The sequence below is a fragment of the Thunnus albacares genome, chromosome 15 (assembly GCF_914725855.1).
Source record: "Thunnus albacares chromosome 15, fThuAlb1.1, whole genome shotgun sequence".
In the NCBI taxonomy this organism is placed as follows: Eukaryota; Metazoa; Chordata; class Actinopteri; order Scombriformes; family Scombridae; genus Thunnus; species Thunnus albacares.
Window position 1 is genome coordinate 11303728 of NC_058120.1, and position 17324 is coordinate 11321051.

The following is a 17324-nucleotide window of genomic DNA, read 5'->3' on the forward strand; positions in this document are numbered from 1 at the left end:
CAGACAGGAAGCCGTTACCGCTACATCCGGGACCACCTCCTCCTTCTTCTTCTTTGGTGTTTATTGGCACATCCGGAACCACCTCCTCATTATTTTACTACCATGTTGTGACCAAACAGCGACATGGTAAGGTAAAGTTTTCTTCATTTTTTCAAACCTTAAACAAACTTACAGCTCAAATGGACGACCGTGAGCTGGACCTGACTGAGGCGCAGAAAGCTACCAAGTCAAAATATCCGCCAATCAACAAGAAATATGAATGTGAGTCTGAAATTGTGATAAATAATATAGATAGCTTAGCTCTTTTGCCATTACTTTATGTGTGAAAAATGACTCTTTTTACAGCCGAGTTAACTATAAGCGACCCTCCTGGTTTATTCTTGAAATAAATTAAGCTGTTTATCTAAATTAAACGACATATGCCACACACAGACTCACCATTTCTACTTTGCTGCGGAGTTGGTCTAATAGCATGTGTGATTATCATTACAGACTTGGATCACACAGCAGATGTACAGTGAGTGTGGTTTGTTATCTTGGTAAAAGTGTCAGATGTCATGTTTCTCTGTTGTTCATTAGGGATCAAATATCATAACGTCTGATGTGATCTCTCTTGCTAGAATCCACTCCTGGGGAGACTCTCTGGAGGAAGCCTTTGAGCAGTGTGCCATGGGCATGTTTGGCTACATGACGGACACAGAGACTGTGGAGCCCTTAGATACTGTTGAAGTGGAGTCAGAGGGTGAGAGAACAGATGATGTGTCGCCTCAACTATACCTATTCATATCACTTTGTTACCAAATCACTGAAACTTAACTCCTTCTCAAAAGGTGAAGACATGGAGTCTCTTCTCTTCCACTTCCTAGATGACTGGTTATACAAATTTAGTGCAGATCTCTTCTTTATTCCCAGGGTGAGTATACTGGTCAGAAGTCAGTTACGGGGTGCTTAACATATTGCTTGCATTTAGTGATAAAAACATTCACAGGAGGCATGATGGGAGAGAGTTTTTGTACACTGCAGTGCATTTCTGCTTAAAACTTGTATAGGATTCTTGTTTGATGCAGACTGTGTAAAGATCTTCATTATATACTATATGTCTTAATTATTTAGTAATGATTTATTTTTTCTTGATGTTCTGTTGCAGGAGGTCAAAGTTTTGCATGTAGACAGAATGCACTTCAGAATCCGCTCCATTGGGTAAGTTTGGGTACCTCTTAGTAATAACATGAAGGTTATAGCAGATAGAGATCCTAAAATTATTCCTCAGATATGAAGTGGACATGTTTTGAAATACAGAAAATGTAACTTCCATTGGGTGTTCACACTGTGTCTTTTGTTTGTTTATTGACTGTCTTCATTAAATTTTTAGTGAGACTGTTGAATCCATACATATGCTGTGTTTCCAAAATGTCTCAGATCTTTGTAAAAAAAAAATCTTATTCTGTCTTTCTTATAGAAATACATACTCATGTAGCATATGTATCACCAAGTTGTAAATGGTTTGGGTTTCAGATGCCCTCCTGTAGCCTGAAAGAGTCTAAACCAGTTATACAATCTACTTGATTTGTTTTTTTTTTTAGCTACATCTGCTCTCTCATGTGGTAATTTTTCTTTTGTTTATTAAAGGTGGGGTGAAGAATTCTCTCTGGAAAAGCATCCGCAGGTAAGTCGGTTCAGGATGTCTATTTATGCAGCATGCATAAGAAGAATCTTGCTTAAAGATTGTTCAGGATATAATGCTGTACAGAATAAATAAAAGATTCATTTCTAACTGTTATGCACTGTGTTGTCATTCTAGGGTACAGAAGTGAAAGCCATTACATACTCCGCAATGCAGATCCACGATAAAGAAAAACCAGAGATATTTGCCATCATTGATATCTGACAACACCTCCAGAGGGAGATCACAGTCCTGGTTCGATGGAGCTGGAATACCTGCATGGCCAATTTAAGTGGCCTTTTTATCTGAGGCAATGATTATAGAATTGTAAAATCTTGTTTCATACTTGTAGGTTAAACTGTCTACCAACATGAGCATTTCTCTATATTTATAGTGATGTGGATGCACACAATGCAATGAAAGAGTTCCATGGCAGAATAATATGACATTGACATATACATAATTTACATGCGTTCAGAAGGCTTAAAATGCGTTGGATTCAGGGAAATAACTTTTTTCTTGGGTCATTATTGAATAGTAAACAAAACAAAACCATCACTTTAAAATGATGTGATGGTTTTTAACACATTTACTGACCCAGCTTTACTTGAAATGCTTTAGCAAATTCTTATTCTTATTTATCACAAAACTGAAATTGTGTTGATGCCTTATTAATCATTGTAAACAAATCAATATACATTTATTTTTTCAGTCGGATTGATTAAATGAGTACTAGTACTTTAAAAGAATGGTCTCTCTTAAGCATTTTTTGTAGGTGTGTGTTATGTCAGAAAAAAACACCAAAAATCATTCATAACTGACACATTTTTAAGTGTAACACATTATGAACTATCACATATTGCCATCAGATCTTTTATCTCCTTTTGTTTAAACCCATTCTCTAAGAGTAAACTGACACTACTAATATACAATGCTAATACAACACAATACAGTACAAGCTTATACATAAATGTAGAGTATATATGTACTATTCTCTTGTTAATTCCATATAGAACTACCAGGCTTGTTTGAAGCTGTTAAACATAAAAATGATTGCAAAGACTGATCAACAGAGATTCAACATTTCTACTCTTGAATTTCTCAGAAAGCTAAAGATACATTGTGTACTTGATGGTGCAGGTTCATGCCTGTTCAAAGGACTGTAATTGGAGAATATGTGACATTAAAACGAAGATTGCTTCCAGTGACTTGAGGCAGAGGGAGAGCAGGGCATTTTCTTTTGTGGGTTATTGGCTGAATGCCAAAGTGTAACAAGCTGATTTCTACAATCAATTACAGGTTTGTGATCTTGGAAATATGCCATATTGTAAATCATACAGGTGGATTTGTCAGGGACGGGTGCACTATATTGAGCCTGTATAGAGAGGAAATGGTTGATGTGATTCTGGTTCTTTTACAATACTTTAAGTTGGAATGAATGATGTAGCCTATAGTCCTCTGGCTGGCCCTTGTATCCCAGCTGGACCTGGGTTTGTTGGGGCCTACAGGGTTCATGAATTCATGGATATACCACTAATACCCAGTGTGTCTTACTGCTTAAAGTTACAGTCCATGTGATCATCAGTCCAGAGGTCAGGAGTGAACTTGCAGCTCATTACATCAAGCCTCCCATCAAACCAGATCCACAAGCCCAGCTGGAGTTATAGTTTCAAAGACTGCCAGAGGAGAACAATGGCAGGGGTGGATCCAGAGACTTTAAGGAGTGGCAGAAATATATTTGAACCAGAATAAACCCAAATATTCACCAGTGCCTACAAGTGTCTCTGGACTGCCTGCAGCTACCAACATCTCTGGAACTGCTCATTCTGCAGACAAATGTCCAAATTTCAGATCAGTCATGCAAGTGCAACATGTAAAAGCACCCAGTCTAAAAAGCACTAAAATTACTTGCTATAGCCCCAAACAAAAAGCCATATGCCATATTAGTCAACAATACAGTGACAGCTCATTCAAAGCTTACCTGGAAGTTTGCACTATATATATATATATATATCTGCCACACCTTAAAGTCTTCATTCCACCCTCTTGCTACCCCATGAATATTTCTCTAGATCCGCCCCTGGGTCGTGGCTTGTATGAATTTATGGTGTCTTGTAAGCCCATGTGGGCTGGGCATGCTATTGTGTGCACGACACAATAATGTACTCATTGTTCCATATAATAGTTGGGGGGAGACATTGTGGACAGAAAATAATCTGCTTAGTATTTTTTTATTATTAACAAAAGGATAATATACAAACACTAAGGTAAACAATATCAGCACATATAAATCAAATTTAAATGACACAAACACATATGAAGAACATAAAATGAAAATATTAAAAGACAATTACAAATACAAACATATATTTAGTCAGAGGTTTCAGTGAAAAAGGTTGCATCATGTTTCAATAGCTTATTACTTTTTTGTTGAGTGATTTAAGTAGAGAATTAAGGAGAAAATATGAGATCTTAGGCAGTGATTTAGAAAATCTGTTTGTGAATAAAAAACCTTACATATTAAAGAATAATGGAATTAATCAGATATTCAAGAGCGCCATCATCTGGATTATCATAGTAACAAATAATATATTTAAGATTAAAAGAGTAAACAGAGTTAGCAGCTTCAAAAAAGTGAGACTCTAGATCTGTCCAAAATTGTTTGAAATATTTCACATAAAAAATAGGTGAGAAATTGTATCTATATTATGTTTACGTTTATATCTGTACACTTGCTGCTCAGTATTTGGTGGACCCCGGTGCTCTCTGGTCGTGACGTCATTGCCTCCTACTGCGTCTCTTCCTCCCGTTGAGCTCAAATACAGCTGCGCCATCCCTCCTTTGTCCACTGAAGAGAGCCCGGCAGCCTGCGGCGGAAAGATACCGGTGGATTTTTCTGCGAATATCACCCTTTACTACACTCCAGAAACTGCTGTTATCGAGTTAGCTGCAGTTTCGTTTAGGGAGAAGCTTTAATTTAATCTGGCCGTGCCAGCACATTATGAGCCAGGCGAATGCTAACAAGAACAAAACTGAGTACGCCGTAGAGTCAAGCCCCGCACAGAAGAAAAGCAAAATGGAAGACACTAAATACCTCCCGGAGCTCCTGGCTGAGAAGGACAGCTTGGATTCATCGTTCACCCACGCCATGAAACTTATTTCTGCAGGTACTGAGATTGTTTGCTATCTTCTCAAAGCTAACACAGATTAGTAAACCGTGGCACGGCGTGAGGCCTAAGTTAGCGTCTTTTTTCTTCCTCCTTGTCCGAGTCTTCAGCGGCGGACTGAGGCCTGAACAATGGCGTATTAAACACGTGGTTGTTAGCGATGTGGGTCAAAGCCTCTGGTTTTATAAGTGTCAGGTTTTGTTTATCTAACTCACCAGACAGACAGCTTGTTCCATAGGATACGTAAATATTCAAGCTTTATGCATGAATCAGCCTTGTTATGTAACACCCAAGTTAATTGAATGGCTCATCGCGCCTCGCGGCACATTTACCTGTTGTAGCTCATTAAATGCACGAATGCAATGAAAAGTGGGTTGCATGTGGCACAAAATACAGTTTATATGGCGGGAAAATGGTTAAGATGCCGGGAATTCAGTTAAAAACTGCAGAACAGCTTTGTTATGGCTCTCTGCAGATTCCTGCAGGATGACCTGAGATGTTTCCTTTTTTCATTGACATTACAAATGCTGTTTATGTTAGCCCGCAGAACTGCATGTGTGTGTAGGATCATGCTCTCAAACATTTTTCTCGCCTGCAGAGATTGAAAGGATCCAGAAAGGCGAAAACAAGAAAGAACCAGAGAAAGAGGCGTATCTGGACCTGTTTGCCACCAAGAATCTCAAACTCAAAGAACGAGTACTCATTCCCACCAAGCAGTACCCAAGGGTTAGTATTTCCTTTTTTCTACTTCTTGATTATGAGTCTGACCACAGTATGTGTTCCTCAAGAGCTGGCTCACCCTGGCAAATGAGGTCAACTTGCAAAACTGTTTAGTGACTCTTCAGTAATCTTCCTCAGTGCTGGACCTTAAATGTAAACAGCGTGTCGTACATTTCCAAATCTCTTCCGCCAGCTTTACTGTCCCAGAATTAAGTCATGCGTCCAGTGCCCCACTAAGCTTCTGCATGAGCAAGTCTGCAGTAGTTGTAACAATGCAGTGTGGGATGATGAGTGACTCTCGCACCTACTGTGGAGACAAGAAGGGAACTTGTGCTTAATATTACTGTCATAACCTGGTTTCATGTCTGCTCAGACATGAAACCAGGTTCTTCTATTCACTGTTATTCTACTTTTCTGTAATGGTAATAGAAAGAAGCAATACAATACTGACTCTTTTCACTTCACTTCTTTCTACAGGTCAACTTTGTCGGTAAGCTCTTAGGACCTCAGGGCAGCACAATCAAGAGGCTCCAAGAGGACACAGGTGCAAAGATTTCAGTCCTCGGTAAAGGTTCCATGAGGGACAAGAATAAGGTATGTGAGAGTTTGCATTGCTGCACAGTTCAAAGGATGTTACCCTGTATGGCAGACTATTATTATTTGCATTTAATGTTCTTTAGGAAGAAGAGCTGAGGAAGGGTGGTGAAGCTAAATATGCCCACCTTGCCATGGAGCTGCACGTGTTCATTGAGGTGACGGCACCCATTCCAGAAGCCTACTTGCGCATGGCTCATGCCATGGAGGAGGTCAAGAAGTTCCTGATCCCCGTATGTGTCCAACAGACTCTTATTTCTCATTCACAGACATGGATTGTGCTCTTTAAACGTAGCATTTGCATTGCAGATATTTAAGCAGTTTCCTCTCTAGCCACCCCAAACCCCTACTTAACAGACTGTTTTTGTCTGAAGGAACCCGGTGAGCAGGACCCGTACATGGATCCTCACTTCCTGAACGGATCACAGGACGGTTCAGGCAGGGGACGTGGCGGTCACCTAGGAAGAGGCAGAGGTGTACCACCTGGTGCTGGAGGACCAAGGTAGGAGTCTTGGTGGTTCTGACTTAAGCCATATTCATGCTGACATTGACCTCTGCCACAGCACAATGTATGAATAATGATAACTTTATTTATATAGCACTTTTCATACATTATTATCATGTAGCAAATTGCTTACACAACACAAACGCCATATGTCGCTGATCGGTTTTCTATGATTGCATTTTACAACCTGGCTAATTCCCCACAGGGGGCGAGGAATGCCACGTGGGGCCCCTCGCGGTGCAATGCGTGGTGGAGCTCCACGGGGAGGACTGGGACGGGGCAGCGCTCCCAGAGGTGCACCATCTGGTAGGGGTGGACCACCTTCAGTCCCTAACAGAGGTGGCTCGGCTTCCCGTGCTAGACCCCCTTCGGGAGGAGCACCAAGGATGCTCCCCTCCTCTGCCCTTTCCCACCAGCAGCTCCAGGTTCCCCCTTCAGCATCGCAGCCCAAAGCTGATGGCTATGACGATTATGTAAGTTTTGTTTTTTTTTGAGCCTTGGTTTCTCCATTAGACATATTTGTCTCTCACTTAAGTGATTTCTTGGAGAGTGCTATGTAGTTTTTGTAGTTGACTGACAATCATTGATTTGTTTTCCTTCCAGCCCCCATATGAAGAATCCTACGCAGAGCCTGCCTATGAGGGATATGATAGTTATTATAGTCAGCAATCTGCACCTGCGTAAGTCAAAATGGATTTTATATTTATTTCTAGAGTGACTCAGTTTTCATTTATAGTTCTTAAATGTAAAGGGTGCTGTGTTGACATTTCTTTACAATCTATCCTCAGGGACACTGAATATTATGATTACGGACACGGAGAGGCTCAGGAAACCTCATATGTGCCATATGGTAAGACTTTGATTTTACATTTGTTTTTTTTTTTAACAAAGTAACACACTCACTGAAGAGTCTTACAAGGCAGTGATTGGGCCTCATTTCTTCCTCACTCAGAATGATGACTTTTTTTTCCCTATCTGTCCTTTTTGTTGTGTGTTTTTTGTTTTTGTTTTTGTTTTTTAAGCTCAAGATGATTGGGACAACTCATGGTCCGGCTCCGGGGCTGGAGGCAAATCCGCTCCAGCCAGGCAGACGAAGGGGTCCTATAGAGAGCATCCATACGGAAGATACTGAACGGCTACTGGTAGAGAGTTGCAATGGCAACTGTCTCCGATTGTAACTCACTTAACTTTTCAAAAGTAATTCCCGTCACGCTTGTTCCCTTTTTTTTATGCTTGATTTTATTTTTGTTTTTTTGGGTTGTTTTTTTTAAAAACTCGGTAGAGACGTTTTGTTGGATGTATCATAGAGTGCCAGAGGAGAACATGAACGCAAGGTTTTTCATTGTTTATCTGTTTCCATTTAATGTTTGTTTTCAGTTGCGTAGTTGGCAGTCAAGGTCCTAATGACATAAACCGAACTAAGAAACAACATTGACATTTTAGTGATATTTGATGGTTATCTTTCAGTTAGTTGTTCATTTACAAAATGTGATTGTGGCGATAAATTCTTCTCACTTAGGCTGCATTTTAAAGTCCTTCATGACTGGACAAAAATTATTCATAATGCCTCAATGTAACTTCACTATAACTAGAATGGATTTAGTTGCAAACTCAATACAGCCCTGAGCTGTTTTGATTAAAACAAAAAGTATGTCTTATATACTTGTTTATATTACAATTCAAATCTAGTCTTGTGTCAAGTTACAGAGTCTCCTAAAATACTATTGAAATCCATTTGACAAAGAAAAATGCCTCTTTTTGCCACCTTTACAATTGGTATATTTTGATCTGTCGTACCATTACTTTCAAAATCATCATTGATCGACTAATTCTTGTAAAGTTTGAAGGATTAACAATTCTTACTGTGTGTGAGCAGGGCTGCAGCCAACTCAATATTTTGTACATAACCGTAGGAAAACTGTGTATGCTTTTAAGCCGTGCCGTCTCCAAAATGCATAATGCTTGTGTACCTTTGGCTAAATAGGATACTAAATATATCCCAAAATGTTTTTCTGCAGTGCGTTGTTTCAATAAAGTTTCTAGTTTCTTTTTAATCAATCTAAACATGGTATTTTGCCTTTGTTGTACCAAAGGAATGCCTTCGGTTTGTGAAAGTGGTCCTCAGTGTTTCTCAAAGCTTGAAATAGCTGTATGTATATACGTCAGCGTTATTTATAAAAAAAAAAACAGAAAAAGCGGTGTTTGACAAAGAGCTCATCCTCTTCGTCTGTCTTCAAAACGTTTCTAAATTACATTTGTAATGTCACCTTCCAAAAAAAAAAAATAAAGCTCATCATTCCTTGAAGTAATGTGCTGCCAAATACATGTTTGACTTGAGAATGATATAGTGCTTGAACATGTATTGTCATCAACCTTTAGTTAGTGTATCTCTTCAAGCTCTCAAGAGAGCAATGTATCTTCAGCCACTTGAAATAACTGAATTTCAACAGTATTTCAAATCAAGCTTGCAGGGATCTTACTTGACTTTGATGCAAAGTCATGCTGGCTGGTTTTTATAAAAGAAAAAAATCGCAGAGGAGAGGATTCTAAAAGCCTAAAGATCGCCACAAGAAGGTAAAACTAACCCAACACTCATTTGTTAGACTTTTTTGTTTTGTTTTATGTGGAAAAACATCAAGTAATGCAAGTCATCCAAAACATCCAAAACATTGAAGTACAAAATATGCTATCAGTAGTTATTCCGAGCAAAATAAGCCGTACAAAACAATCAGAAATGGTTGTGATGCAACTCTTGCTCAAATAAAAACAATGGTCCATCCATTTCACTCGATACTTAACCAATTTCCATCTTGATAATTTCTGTAGAATGTAGATTACTGAAAATTAGTAGTTGCACTCAAAGCGTTAAAACATCCCATTGGTGGACAAAACCCTTCAGCTTGAGTTGCATGATACTTTTGTAGTATAACGTTAGTTTTGCATGTGTGTTGTCCACTGTGTGCATGCAGGCTCTGGTGTGTCAGAGATCTCATTTCTTTTTCTCTTCGTAGGTTGTCAGAGAGTTGTGTAGGTGCAGTTGAGACAATGAACTCCAGCTTACCAGGCCTTTTACGGTCAGTTGAACAAAAATTTCAGATAATCACTTGAAATTCTTCTACCTGATGGGCTTTTTTTGACTCTGTATGAAATTTAAAGACTCAATGACCATATGGACACATACAAATAATGTTGCCCTAAAATGTTTATCACCAGCTATTGATTGGAACATGAATTGAGTGCTTTTTTTTTTTTTTTTTTTTAAAGTGACACACAAACCTTGAATTGTGCTGCTAACATGAACTCTCGCTGTCTTTAACAGGTCATGTCCATTGAAAGTCCCTGGAAACAGCAGAGGCCTTGCAGTGTCTCTGAGACTGATGGCTTCTTGATCAATACTAATCCCTCAAGGGATTTGTCTGACCAAAACAGTGTAGAGGGAGCTTTCTCCATCACAGCTGAGAACATGCTCTGCTCTTCTGAAATATTGCTGTAATGATAAAAGAATCTTTTTTTTTTCTTTATAAGAGGATGTTTTGTATCATTATTGATCATTTATCTTTTTATTGAATGTATTCAGTTTTACGATATTTTTTTAAACAATACATCTTAAACTGGCTTTTTATGAAAAATAAAGTTTTGTACCTAAATTGTGTATTTTTTATTAAGATATAAGAAGTCTGTCTGAACATGTGATAGCATCCCCAAAAGTGAATTCTCAGGATTAGCAGAATAATTTGTCTGATCTTGCAGTTTTTCATATTCCTGTTCAGTTCAGTCTTTGTAGATCTAATCATTCTTTATTTGATTTACCGTATGTTGTCTTGTTACTGTTGCACTTATTTCTGTTACTCTTTATATGCAGCAATATGTATGAGGTCGCCAAAACAGACTACATCAGATGTGCCTGTCAACTACATGCTACTGACTGAAGACAAGCAGGTTTCTGTGCAACAGCTAATTTCATTGAGAGATATACAACACAGGTGAACTATGAAATGAGGTGTTGACCAGACTGTGTCATATTGAAGGCTACATACCTCCCTGTGTGGAGGCCCATAGACGCTGTAGGTGCTGATATGCAGTTCTTTTGCCTCAATTTGATATTCTTGACTAGACTATCTTCTATCTGAGCCTGCAGTGGAGGTAGGATTTGAGGTCAACAAAAAGACCAAAGAATCCTTCAGTTGATGTGATTTGAATTAATGGGCTAAAACATTTACAGGGCTGGTGCTTTCAAGTAGATGTTGAAACTGAAACTAATGATTATTTTCATTATCAATTAATCAATTATTTTCTCAATCTTTTAGGCGTTGGGTCTATAAAATTTCACTGTTTCACAAAGCCTAAGATGCAACCTTAAATGTCTTGTTTTGTCTCAGTCAGCAGTCCACAAACTAAAGATACTCAGTTTACTATCATAGAAGACTAAAACCACAACATATTCACATTTAAGAAGTTGGAACCAGGTCTTTTTCTTAAAAGAAAAAAAAAGACTCAAAACAATTAACCAGCCATCAAAATAGTTGATTAAATTTGGGTCTATCGACAAATTGATTAATCAACTAATCTTTGCAGCTCTGGTATTACATCATCCCAGTAACTTTGTTGATGGACAATAATGAAATTCCCCAAATAGAAGACCATTTCTAGTACAGAGGTTGCATCAAAGCTAGTTTCACATACACTACAAGCATTATTGTAAACACACAGTATTAGTAACCGCAGCAACACATCCTGCAATCAGGTCACTGTTATGATAACAAAGAAAGTGAAACGTCTGAGTCTATTACATAACAGTTTCTTTACAGCACATTGTTTCCCTGTGCTTCATGGTTGAAATATCGGCGGAATGTCCCTTTAAAACGACTCTCCTCCCACAGGACGCTGACATATCTGCGCCCCTTGGTGGAGGTAAAGCACCTCGAAAGCTGGTTTGCCAACCACTAATAACCACTAGAGAAGAAGAAGAATATCCGCGCCCCTAGCAGCGGCTAGTTTCACATCAACAATGACTGTCTTCGTTGATTTCAGTGTATACACCGCCAGCATTTCAGTAACTATTCTGAAATTGTATTGCGTTTAGCGGATTATCTATGCACCAGAGTAGCATCTGACACACACACACACTGAAGACACTGGCGCAGGTAAGCTCACATTTTCTTGTCTAACCTGTTTGATAGGTTGGTTGGGAGCTAACTTAGCTAGCTAGTCAAAATAGCCTGAGCTAGGCCTCAATCTTTGTATTTAATCAAGCATGGTCTTGGCAGACAGCTTGGGGTCCGTCCCTCATTGTACAGCTCCACGTTGTTTTCGCCTGCTGCCTCATGGCTCTAACACATAAGGCTCCCCCAAGAGATGTTTGACTCGATTAGAGATGATGTGTTGTAGCTACTAAGCTAGCTTGTTATGTCAGCTTCCGCAAAAAACTTGCACTATATTAGGGGATGCTATGCAGCTAGAGAAAACATGTGTTGTAATACATGTTTATGAGGGAGAATTAGTGCAGGTCATTAGATTTATTTGGCATTGTACGCATTTTGACTGGCAGCAAAACAGCTTGAGGTTGCTTGATTTTTGCTGTTTGTTTTGACACCTTTCATAACACAGTTTCTAACTATAATCCAATCACTGACCAACACATCTTCATGCTGGGCCAGTAAATTCTATCCTATCTTATACATACCACAGCTTGATTTGAATTATTTACATCCATCAGTCAATCAATATTATTTCATGTGAATGCACCAGATCAACCCTCACTGTCCCTCTCCCTGCATGTAAACAGGTCCCAGATCAAGGAGAGATATAAAACTAGACACGCAGCTGAGGGAAGTGAGCCGTGGGTGTGTCTGCAATGGCTGGTGGAAGGAGAGGGGCGAATCGTACCACGTACTGCAGACCTCCACTAAGCAATGAGCAGGGCTCGGTCAGCAACGGCAACCACTCAACCAGCTCCCCGGTCACTGGGGTGCGATCTCGTACAAGGTAAGAGAGTTTCCTTTGAGCTAAGCCCCAGTTATCATACACCCTATGAAAACAATATACATCACAATAAACTGTTTGAAAGTAGCTTTTTCTGCATAATCAGCGTCTTCTGCTTTGTCTGAAGGAATGGTTCAGGGACATGTATGTCCAGCCCCCCGCTGGCTGCACAGACGGTGGTCCCTCTGAAGCACTGTAAGATCCCAGAGCTGTCCGTGGATCGTAACGTGCTGTTCGAGCTCCATCTGTTCTTCTGCCACCTCATTGCCCTCTTTGTACACTATGTCAACATCTACAAGACTGTATGGTGGTACCCCCCGTCACACCCTCCTTCACACACATCACTGGTGAGTACTCAGCGATTAGCTGATAACTGATGATCATATCAGTATCATGGTATCAGAGTCACTGTCTTTAAAGTCTCCTTATTGTGTCTGAGTTTTTATGTCTTGCTTTGTGGATGTTACTGTCAAACTATCTGCTTATTTATGTTTACAAAATAATAGAAGGTGACACATTTGAAAGTATTGTTGATTTAGTGTGTGTGGTGGAAGCAATAATCCTGAATCATTCTTATTATTTCCAGAACTTCCACCTGATTGATTATAACATGTTAGTGTTCACAATCATCATACTGGCAAGAAGGTTAATTGCAGCAATTGTTAAAGAGGTAAGAATTCTATTTTTGACTTCCACATTTTCAGCACGAAAGCACTCAACTAACTACCTACCTAAAAGTCTCATTATACTCTTGCCTGTTTGTTTTCTTTTTTTTTTTAAACATTCGAGTCCAAGGTAAGCTGAAACTGGATAATAACATAATCAAAGTGAATACACCATCCAAAAATATGTAAATATGCAATTACGCCTGCACAGGTCCAATTTTGCAAACCCACATCCACAAAGCTCAGTACTGAAATCGACCCGTTACCAGCGATTATCTCCATGTCAAACCCATCTGATTAAACACATAGCCTGCACAGTCACTCACTTTAAAGTGCTTTATTTTTACTTGTTGCACAATCATAATCTGTGTCTCTGCAAGAAGGGCAGTATTGCACATTCACTGACATTCACACGTCAGTACACACACAGATATGCAATCGCAGATACCGCAGCAGTTTGTCTCTCACACACACACGCAACAATGATTGCATACTGCTCACTTGTATGCCTCAGAACATTGTGCAACACACTCTGAAGTAGTAATCCACTGACATGCTCCACTTTACTTCCCAATAATAAAAAAAAAAAGTCTGGCAGCTAATTAGACTTGATAATATTAGCTGATTAAGATGTTAGATATACTGCAAATCATCTTTATTTCTGATTTCTCTTTTTTGTTCTCATTTCTGACTTCTCTTTTTTTTTTTGCTCTCACTTGCTATCCGCCTGCATTTAGTTTATTTTTGCCCGTGAATTTATATAATTATATTTTTTACCCATTACACAACTTTTTTGCAGGTTACCTGTTGCGAACCTGCGGGTACCAGACCCAGTGCAAGACTGTGCTTTGACCTTGTTACTGTTTTGTTTCTCTCATACATCTTTTATTGTGTTTCTGTGTTTCCATGATGAATAAAGTTGGAAGGGTATAATAATTTTAATGCATATAACTCTTCCTGTCTGCCTCCCTCCTCTTATCTCCTGCAGGCATCACAGAGTGGGAAACTGTCCTTCCCTCATTCGATCTTTTTAGTGATGGCGCGGTTTGCTGTGCTAACACTGACAGGCTGGAGCCTGTGCCGCTCCCTCATTTACCTTTTCAGAACATATTCTGTCCTCAGCCTGCTTTTCCTCTGCTACCCGTAAGTATCCTCGGGGGAAACAAAGGGAGTTGCATTTGTACCACCTGCATGCGCTGCAGCCACAGTCTTGTTCCCCTGATTTTTCTTAGCAACCCTAAAACATGAGCCTGTCCTCCAAATCAACTTAAAATATATGTTCAGTGTTTACTAGTGAAGTTTCAATGTTGTTTGCTTATCTGTGTTATATCACTCCAACCTTATTGGTTTCTGCTGGCGTGTCTGATCTCGTGCTTTCTCTCATCGCTCAGCTGGATGTTTAATGTGTTGGAAAACAGCTGTTGCCACAGGATACGGTCGGCAAAAACTTGGCTCCTACCAAGAACTTGTCTGAACCAATTATCCTTTAAACTGAAGCATTCCTCAGTTGTAATAATTCAAATCTTATTAACTTGGTATGTTTGGTGTTTGTCTGCATTGTTGTGTAGTGCTTCAGTTCAAACACTGTTTTGTAACGTTTGCTTCATTAAATATTTATAATTTAATGCAGTTTGAAATTGGACTTACTTACTTACGACACCCATCATTTCCTAAGCTTGATAGCATTTTGCTTGGATACTGTTCTCAAGTGTCTGTGTTTGCAAACAGTTTCAGCATGGTTGGCCACAGTGGTAACACCTAGCAAGCAGTTGACGGACATTGAAGTGCAGACAGTGGTCAGGTTGAATGTTGATCCTAAAGAGGACAATGTTGTAATGATGTGGTAAATCATGGAATGATTTAGATCTGATAAGACAAAGGCACACAGTTGCTCAAAGCAATTTACATGCTCAACCAGTATTTGCTTTACTAATTTACATCAGCGAGAATATTTGCTTAACTATCCCGGCAGTGTCGATGCAGGACTTTACGTCTAGTAAAATATGAATTCCTGCCCTTCTTTCCCACAGGTTTGGGATGTATATTCCGTTCTTTCGGCTGAGCTGTGACTTCCGGCGAGCAGGTCCGCTCTCCCCCATTGCCAGCATCGGCTCCAAGGAGGTGGGTAGCGTCAGCCGGGGAAGGGACTACCTGACCGTACTGAAGGAGACATGGAAGCAGCACACCAGCCAGCTGTATGGCGTTCAGGCTATGCCAACGCACGCCTGCTGCCTCTCTCCAGACCTCATCCGCAAAGAGGTGGAGTATCTGAAGATGGACTTCAACTGGAGGATGAAGGAGGTGCTGGTCAGCTCAATGCTCAGTGCTTACTATGTGGCCTTTGTGCCTGTGTGGTTTGTCAAGGTGAGAAACCGTTGGGCCTGGATTGTCTCAGTATGGTATCACTAGTGTCTTTTTACGTACCACAATACAAGAAGAATGTTTTCTTCATCACCTAAATGCATTACAACATCTAATTTTTGTTTATATTCCTTTTAGAGTACACAGTATGTAGACAAACGCTGGTCCTGTGAGCTGTTCATCCTTGTGTCAGTCAGTACATCAGTCATCCTCATGAGACACTTACTGCCACCTCGCTACTGTGACCTGCTCCACAAAGCTGCGGCTCACCTGGGCTGCTGGCAGAAAGTAGATCCCTCGCTCTGCTCCAACGTTCTTCAGCACATGTACGTACCACTCGCAGCTTATTATTGGTGTCAGGTGAACAAAATTAGTCACGTCACAGTAGTTCCAGTAAAATCAGATTAGATGAGTAACACATTTAGACCGTTTTAGTCAAATCTTCACCTTGCTCTGCTGCCTCTTTTTCCTCACAGATGGACAGAGGAGTACATGTGGCCACAGGGAGTCCTGGTCAAACATAATAAGAATGTCTACAAAGCCATGGGTCACTACAATGTTGCAGTGCCATCAGATGTGTCCCATTATCGCTTCTATGTGAGTATTCTTTGATGAGCAGGTCATGTAGAGCAAACATGACTAAAGAGATGGCAGCTTTTTTATTTGAGTCACTAAATAGCAAACATGGTATTTGTGGTATGTCAGTACTTAAAGAAGCAGTTATTTGCAAATATTTATCTGATGACTGACTGCTTCCGTCTCTTTCCATCCCCCTAGTTCTTCTTCAATAAGCCTTTACGAATATTGAACATACTCATCATCCTGGAAGGTGCCATGATATTCTACCAGCTCTACTCGTTGATATGCTCAGAAAAATGGCATCAGACGATATCGTTGGCTTTGATTCTCTTCAGTAACTACTACGCCTTCTTCAAGCTTCTAAGAGACAGAATAGTCCTAGGAAAGGCATACTCGTACTCAAACAGCTCATCAGACCAGAAAGTCAGTTAGACCCAAGTTATTATTGGTCATACTCACTTTGGAACAAGACAAACATGTCTAAGAGCTCTGTATTTTTTCTACAAACTGCATTTTGTGTCACATTTTTGTTCTGATCTGCCATAATAAAAAAAGAAATATTTTTGTATTACTTTAAATGTTTGTTTTCATTTGGTTCTAAATATGTGTCCTGTCTGACTACAAGGCCTCTAATTGGATCTTGGTTGTTAGGACATTTGTTAGGACATTTCATATATTGCGTTATTAATGGAGCTCTCCAGCAATTTTGTGTTGCACTCGCATAAAGCATGATAGACAGATTTTTAAAAAAACAAAAAAAAAAAAACCCAACAACAATGGTCAAAACTGATGCAGCGATATCTGAAATTGTAGAGAATAGGTGCTCCAATGATGCTACAATTCCCATAATACAACTCAATAGCATATTATGATGCGTTCATGTTATATTGAAATCAACAGTAATTCCAAGTTTCTGATGTCAACATCCAGGTCATGATTAGGACTAGGAAATTGATTTAGCTGAATGTTAGCTAAAGTTTGTCATTTAAAGTAATTAAACACAAGTTTAATAGATAAAGGTGTATATTGTACCTGCACAGTATTTTTAACCTTCACATGACAAACTCTGCGACCATGCAGCCATCTTG

The 17324-nt window shown here is 39.6% G+C and overlaps 3 protein-coding genes across 4 annotated transcripts; all 3 read left to right on the forward strand.

The window, feature by feature from the left end:
• The first annotated feature begins 71 nt into the window (after positions 1-71).
• On the forward strand, positions 72-2412 carry zbtb8os (zinc finger and BTB domain containing 8 opposite strand). Its single transcript, XM_044373918.1, has 7 exons — positions 72-261; positions 493-517; positions 621-742; positions 831-913; positions 1148-1200; positions 1630-1666; positions 1802-2412. The coding sequence occupies exons 1-7, from the start codon at positions 180-182 to the stop codon at positions 1886-1888; spliced, it is 489 nt and encodes a 162-aa protein (XP_044229853.1). The 5' UTR covers positions 72-179; the 3' UTR covers positions 1889-2412.
• Positions 2413-4457: 2045 nt separating this feature from the next.
• khdrbs1a (KH domain containing, RNA binding, signal transduction associated 1a) lies at positions 4458-10296 on the forward strand. Of its 2 annotated transcripts, XR_006407386.1 has the most exons (11): positions 4458-4830; positions 5429-5556; positions 6028-6144; positions 6231-6377; positions 6519-6646; positions 6855-7122; positions 7253-7329; positions 7438-7499; positions 7672-7846; positions 9661-9723; positions 9969-10296. XR_006407386.1 is itself a non-coding variant. In XM_044375100.1 (9 exons), exons 1-9 carry the CDS (start codon positions 4665-4667, stop codon positions 7779-7781), a joined length of 1203 nt encoding a protein of 400 aa, XP_044231035.1. In that variant the 5' UTR covers positions 4458-4664; the 3' UTR covers positions 7782-8838. The 2 variants fall into 2 exon arrangements, 1 of the variants encoding a protein (XP_044231035.1); XM_044375100.1 differs by lacking the exons at positions 9661-9723; positions 9969-10296 and having other exon boundaries at positions 7672-8838.
• A 1259-nt stretch (positions 10297-11555) lies between these two features.
• Positions 11556-16814, forward strand: tmem39b (transmembrane protein 39B). Its single transcript, XM_044375839.1, has 9 exons — positions 11556-11793; positions 12435-12634; positions 12759-12978; positions 13218-13301; positions 14285-14439; positions 15327-15660; positions 15796-15983; positions 16134-16254; positions 16435-16814. Exons 2-9 carry the CDS (start codon positions 12504-12506, stop codon positions 16666-16668), a joined length of 1467 nt encoding a protein of 488 aa, XP_044231774.1. The 5' UTR covers positions 11556-11793; positions 12435-12503; the 3' UTR covers positions 16669-16814.
• Positions 16815-17324: the final 510 nt, after the last annotated feature.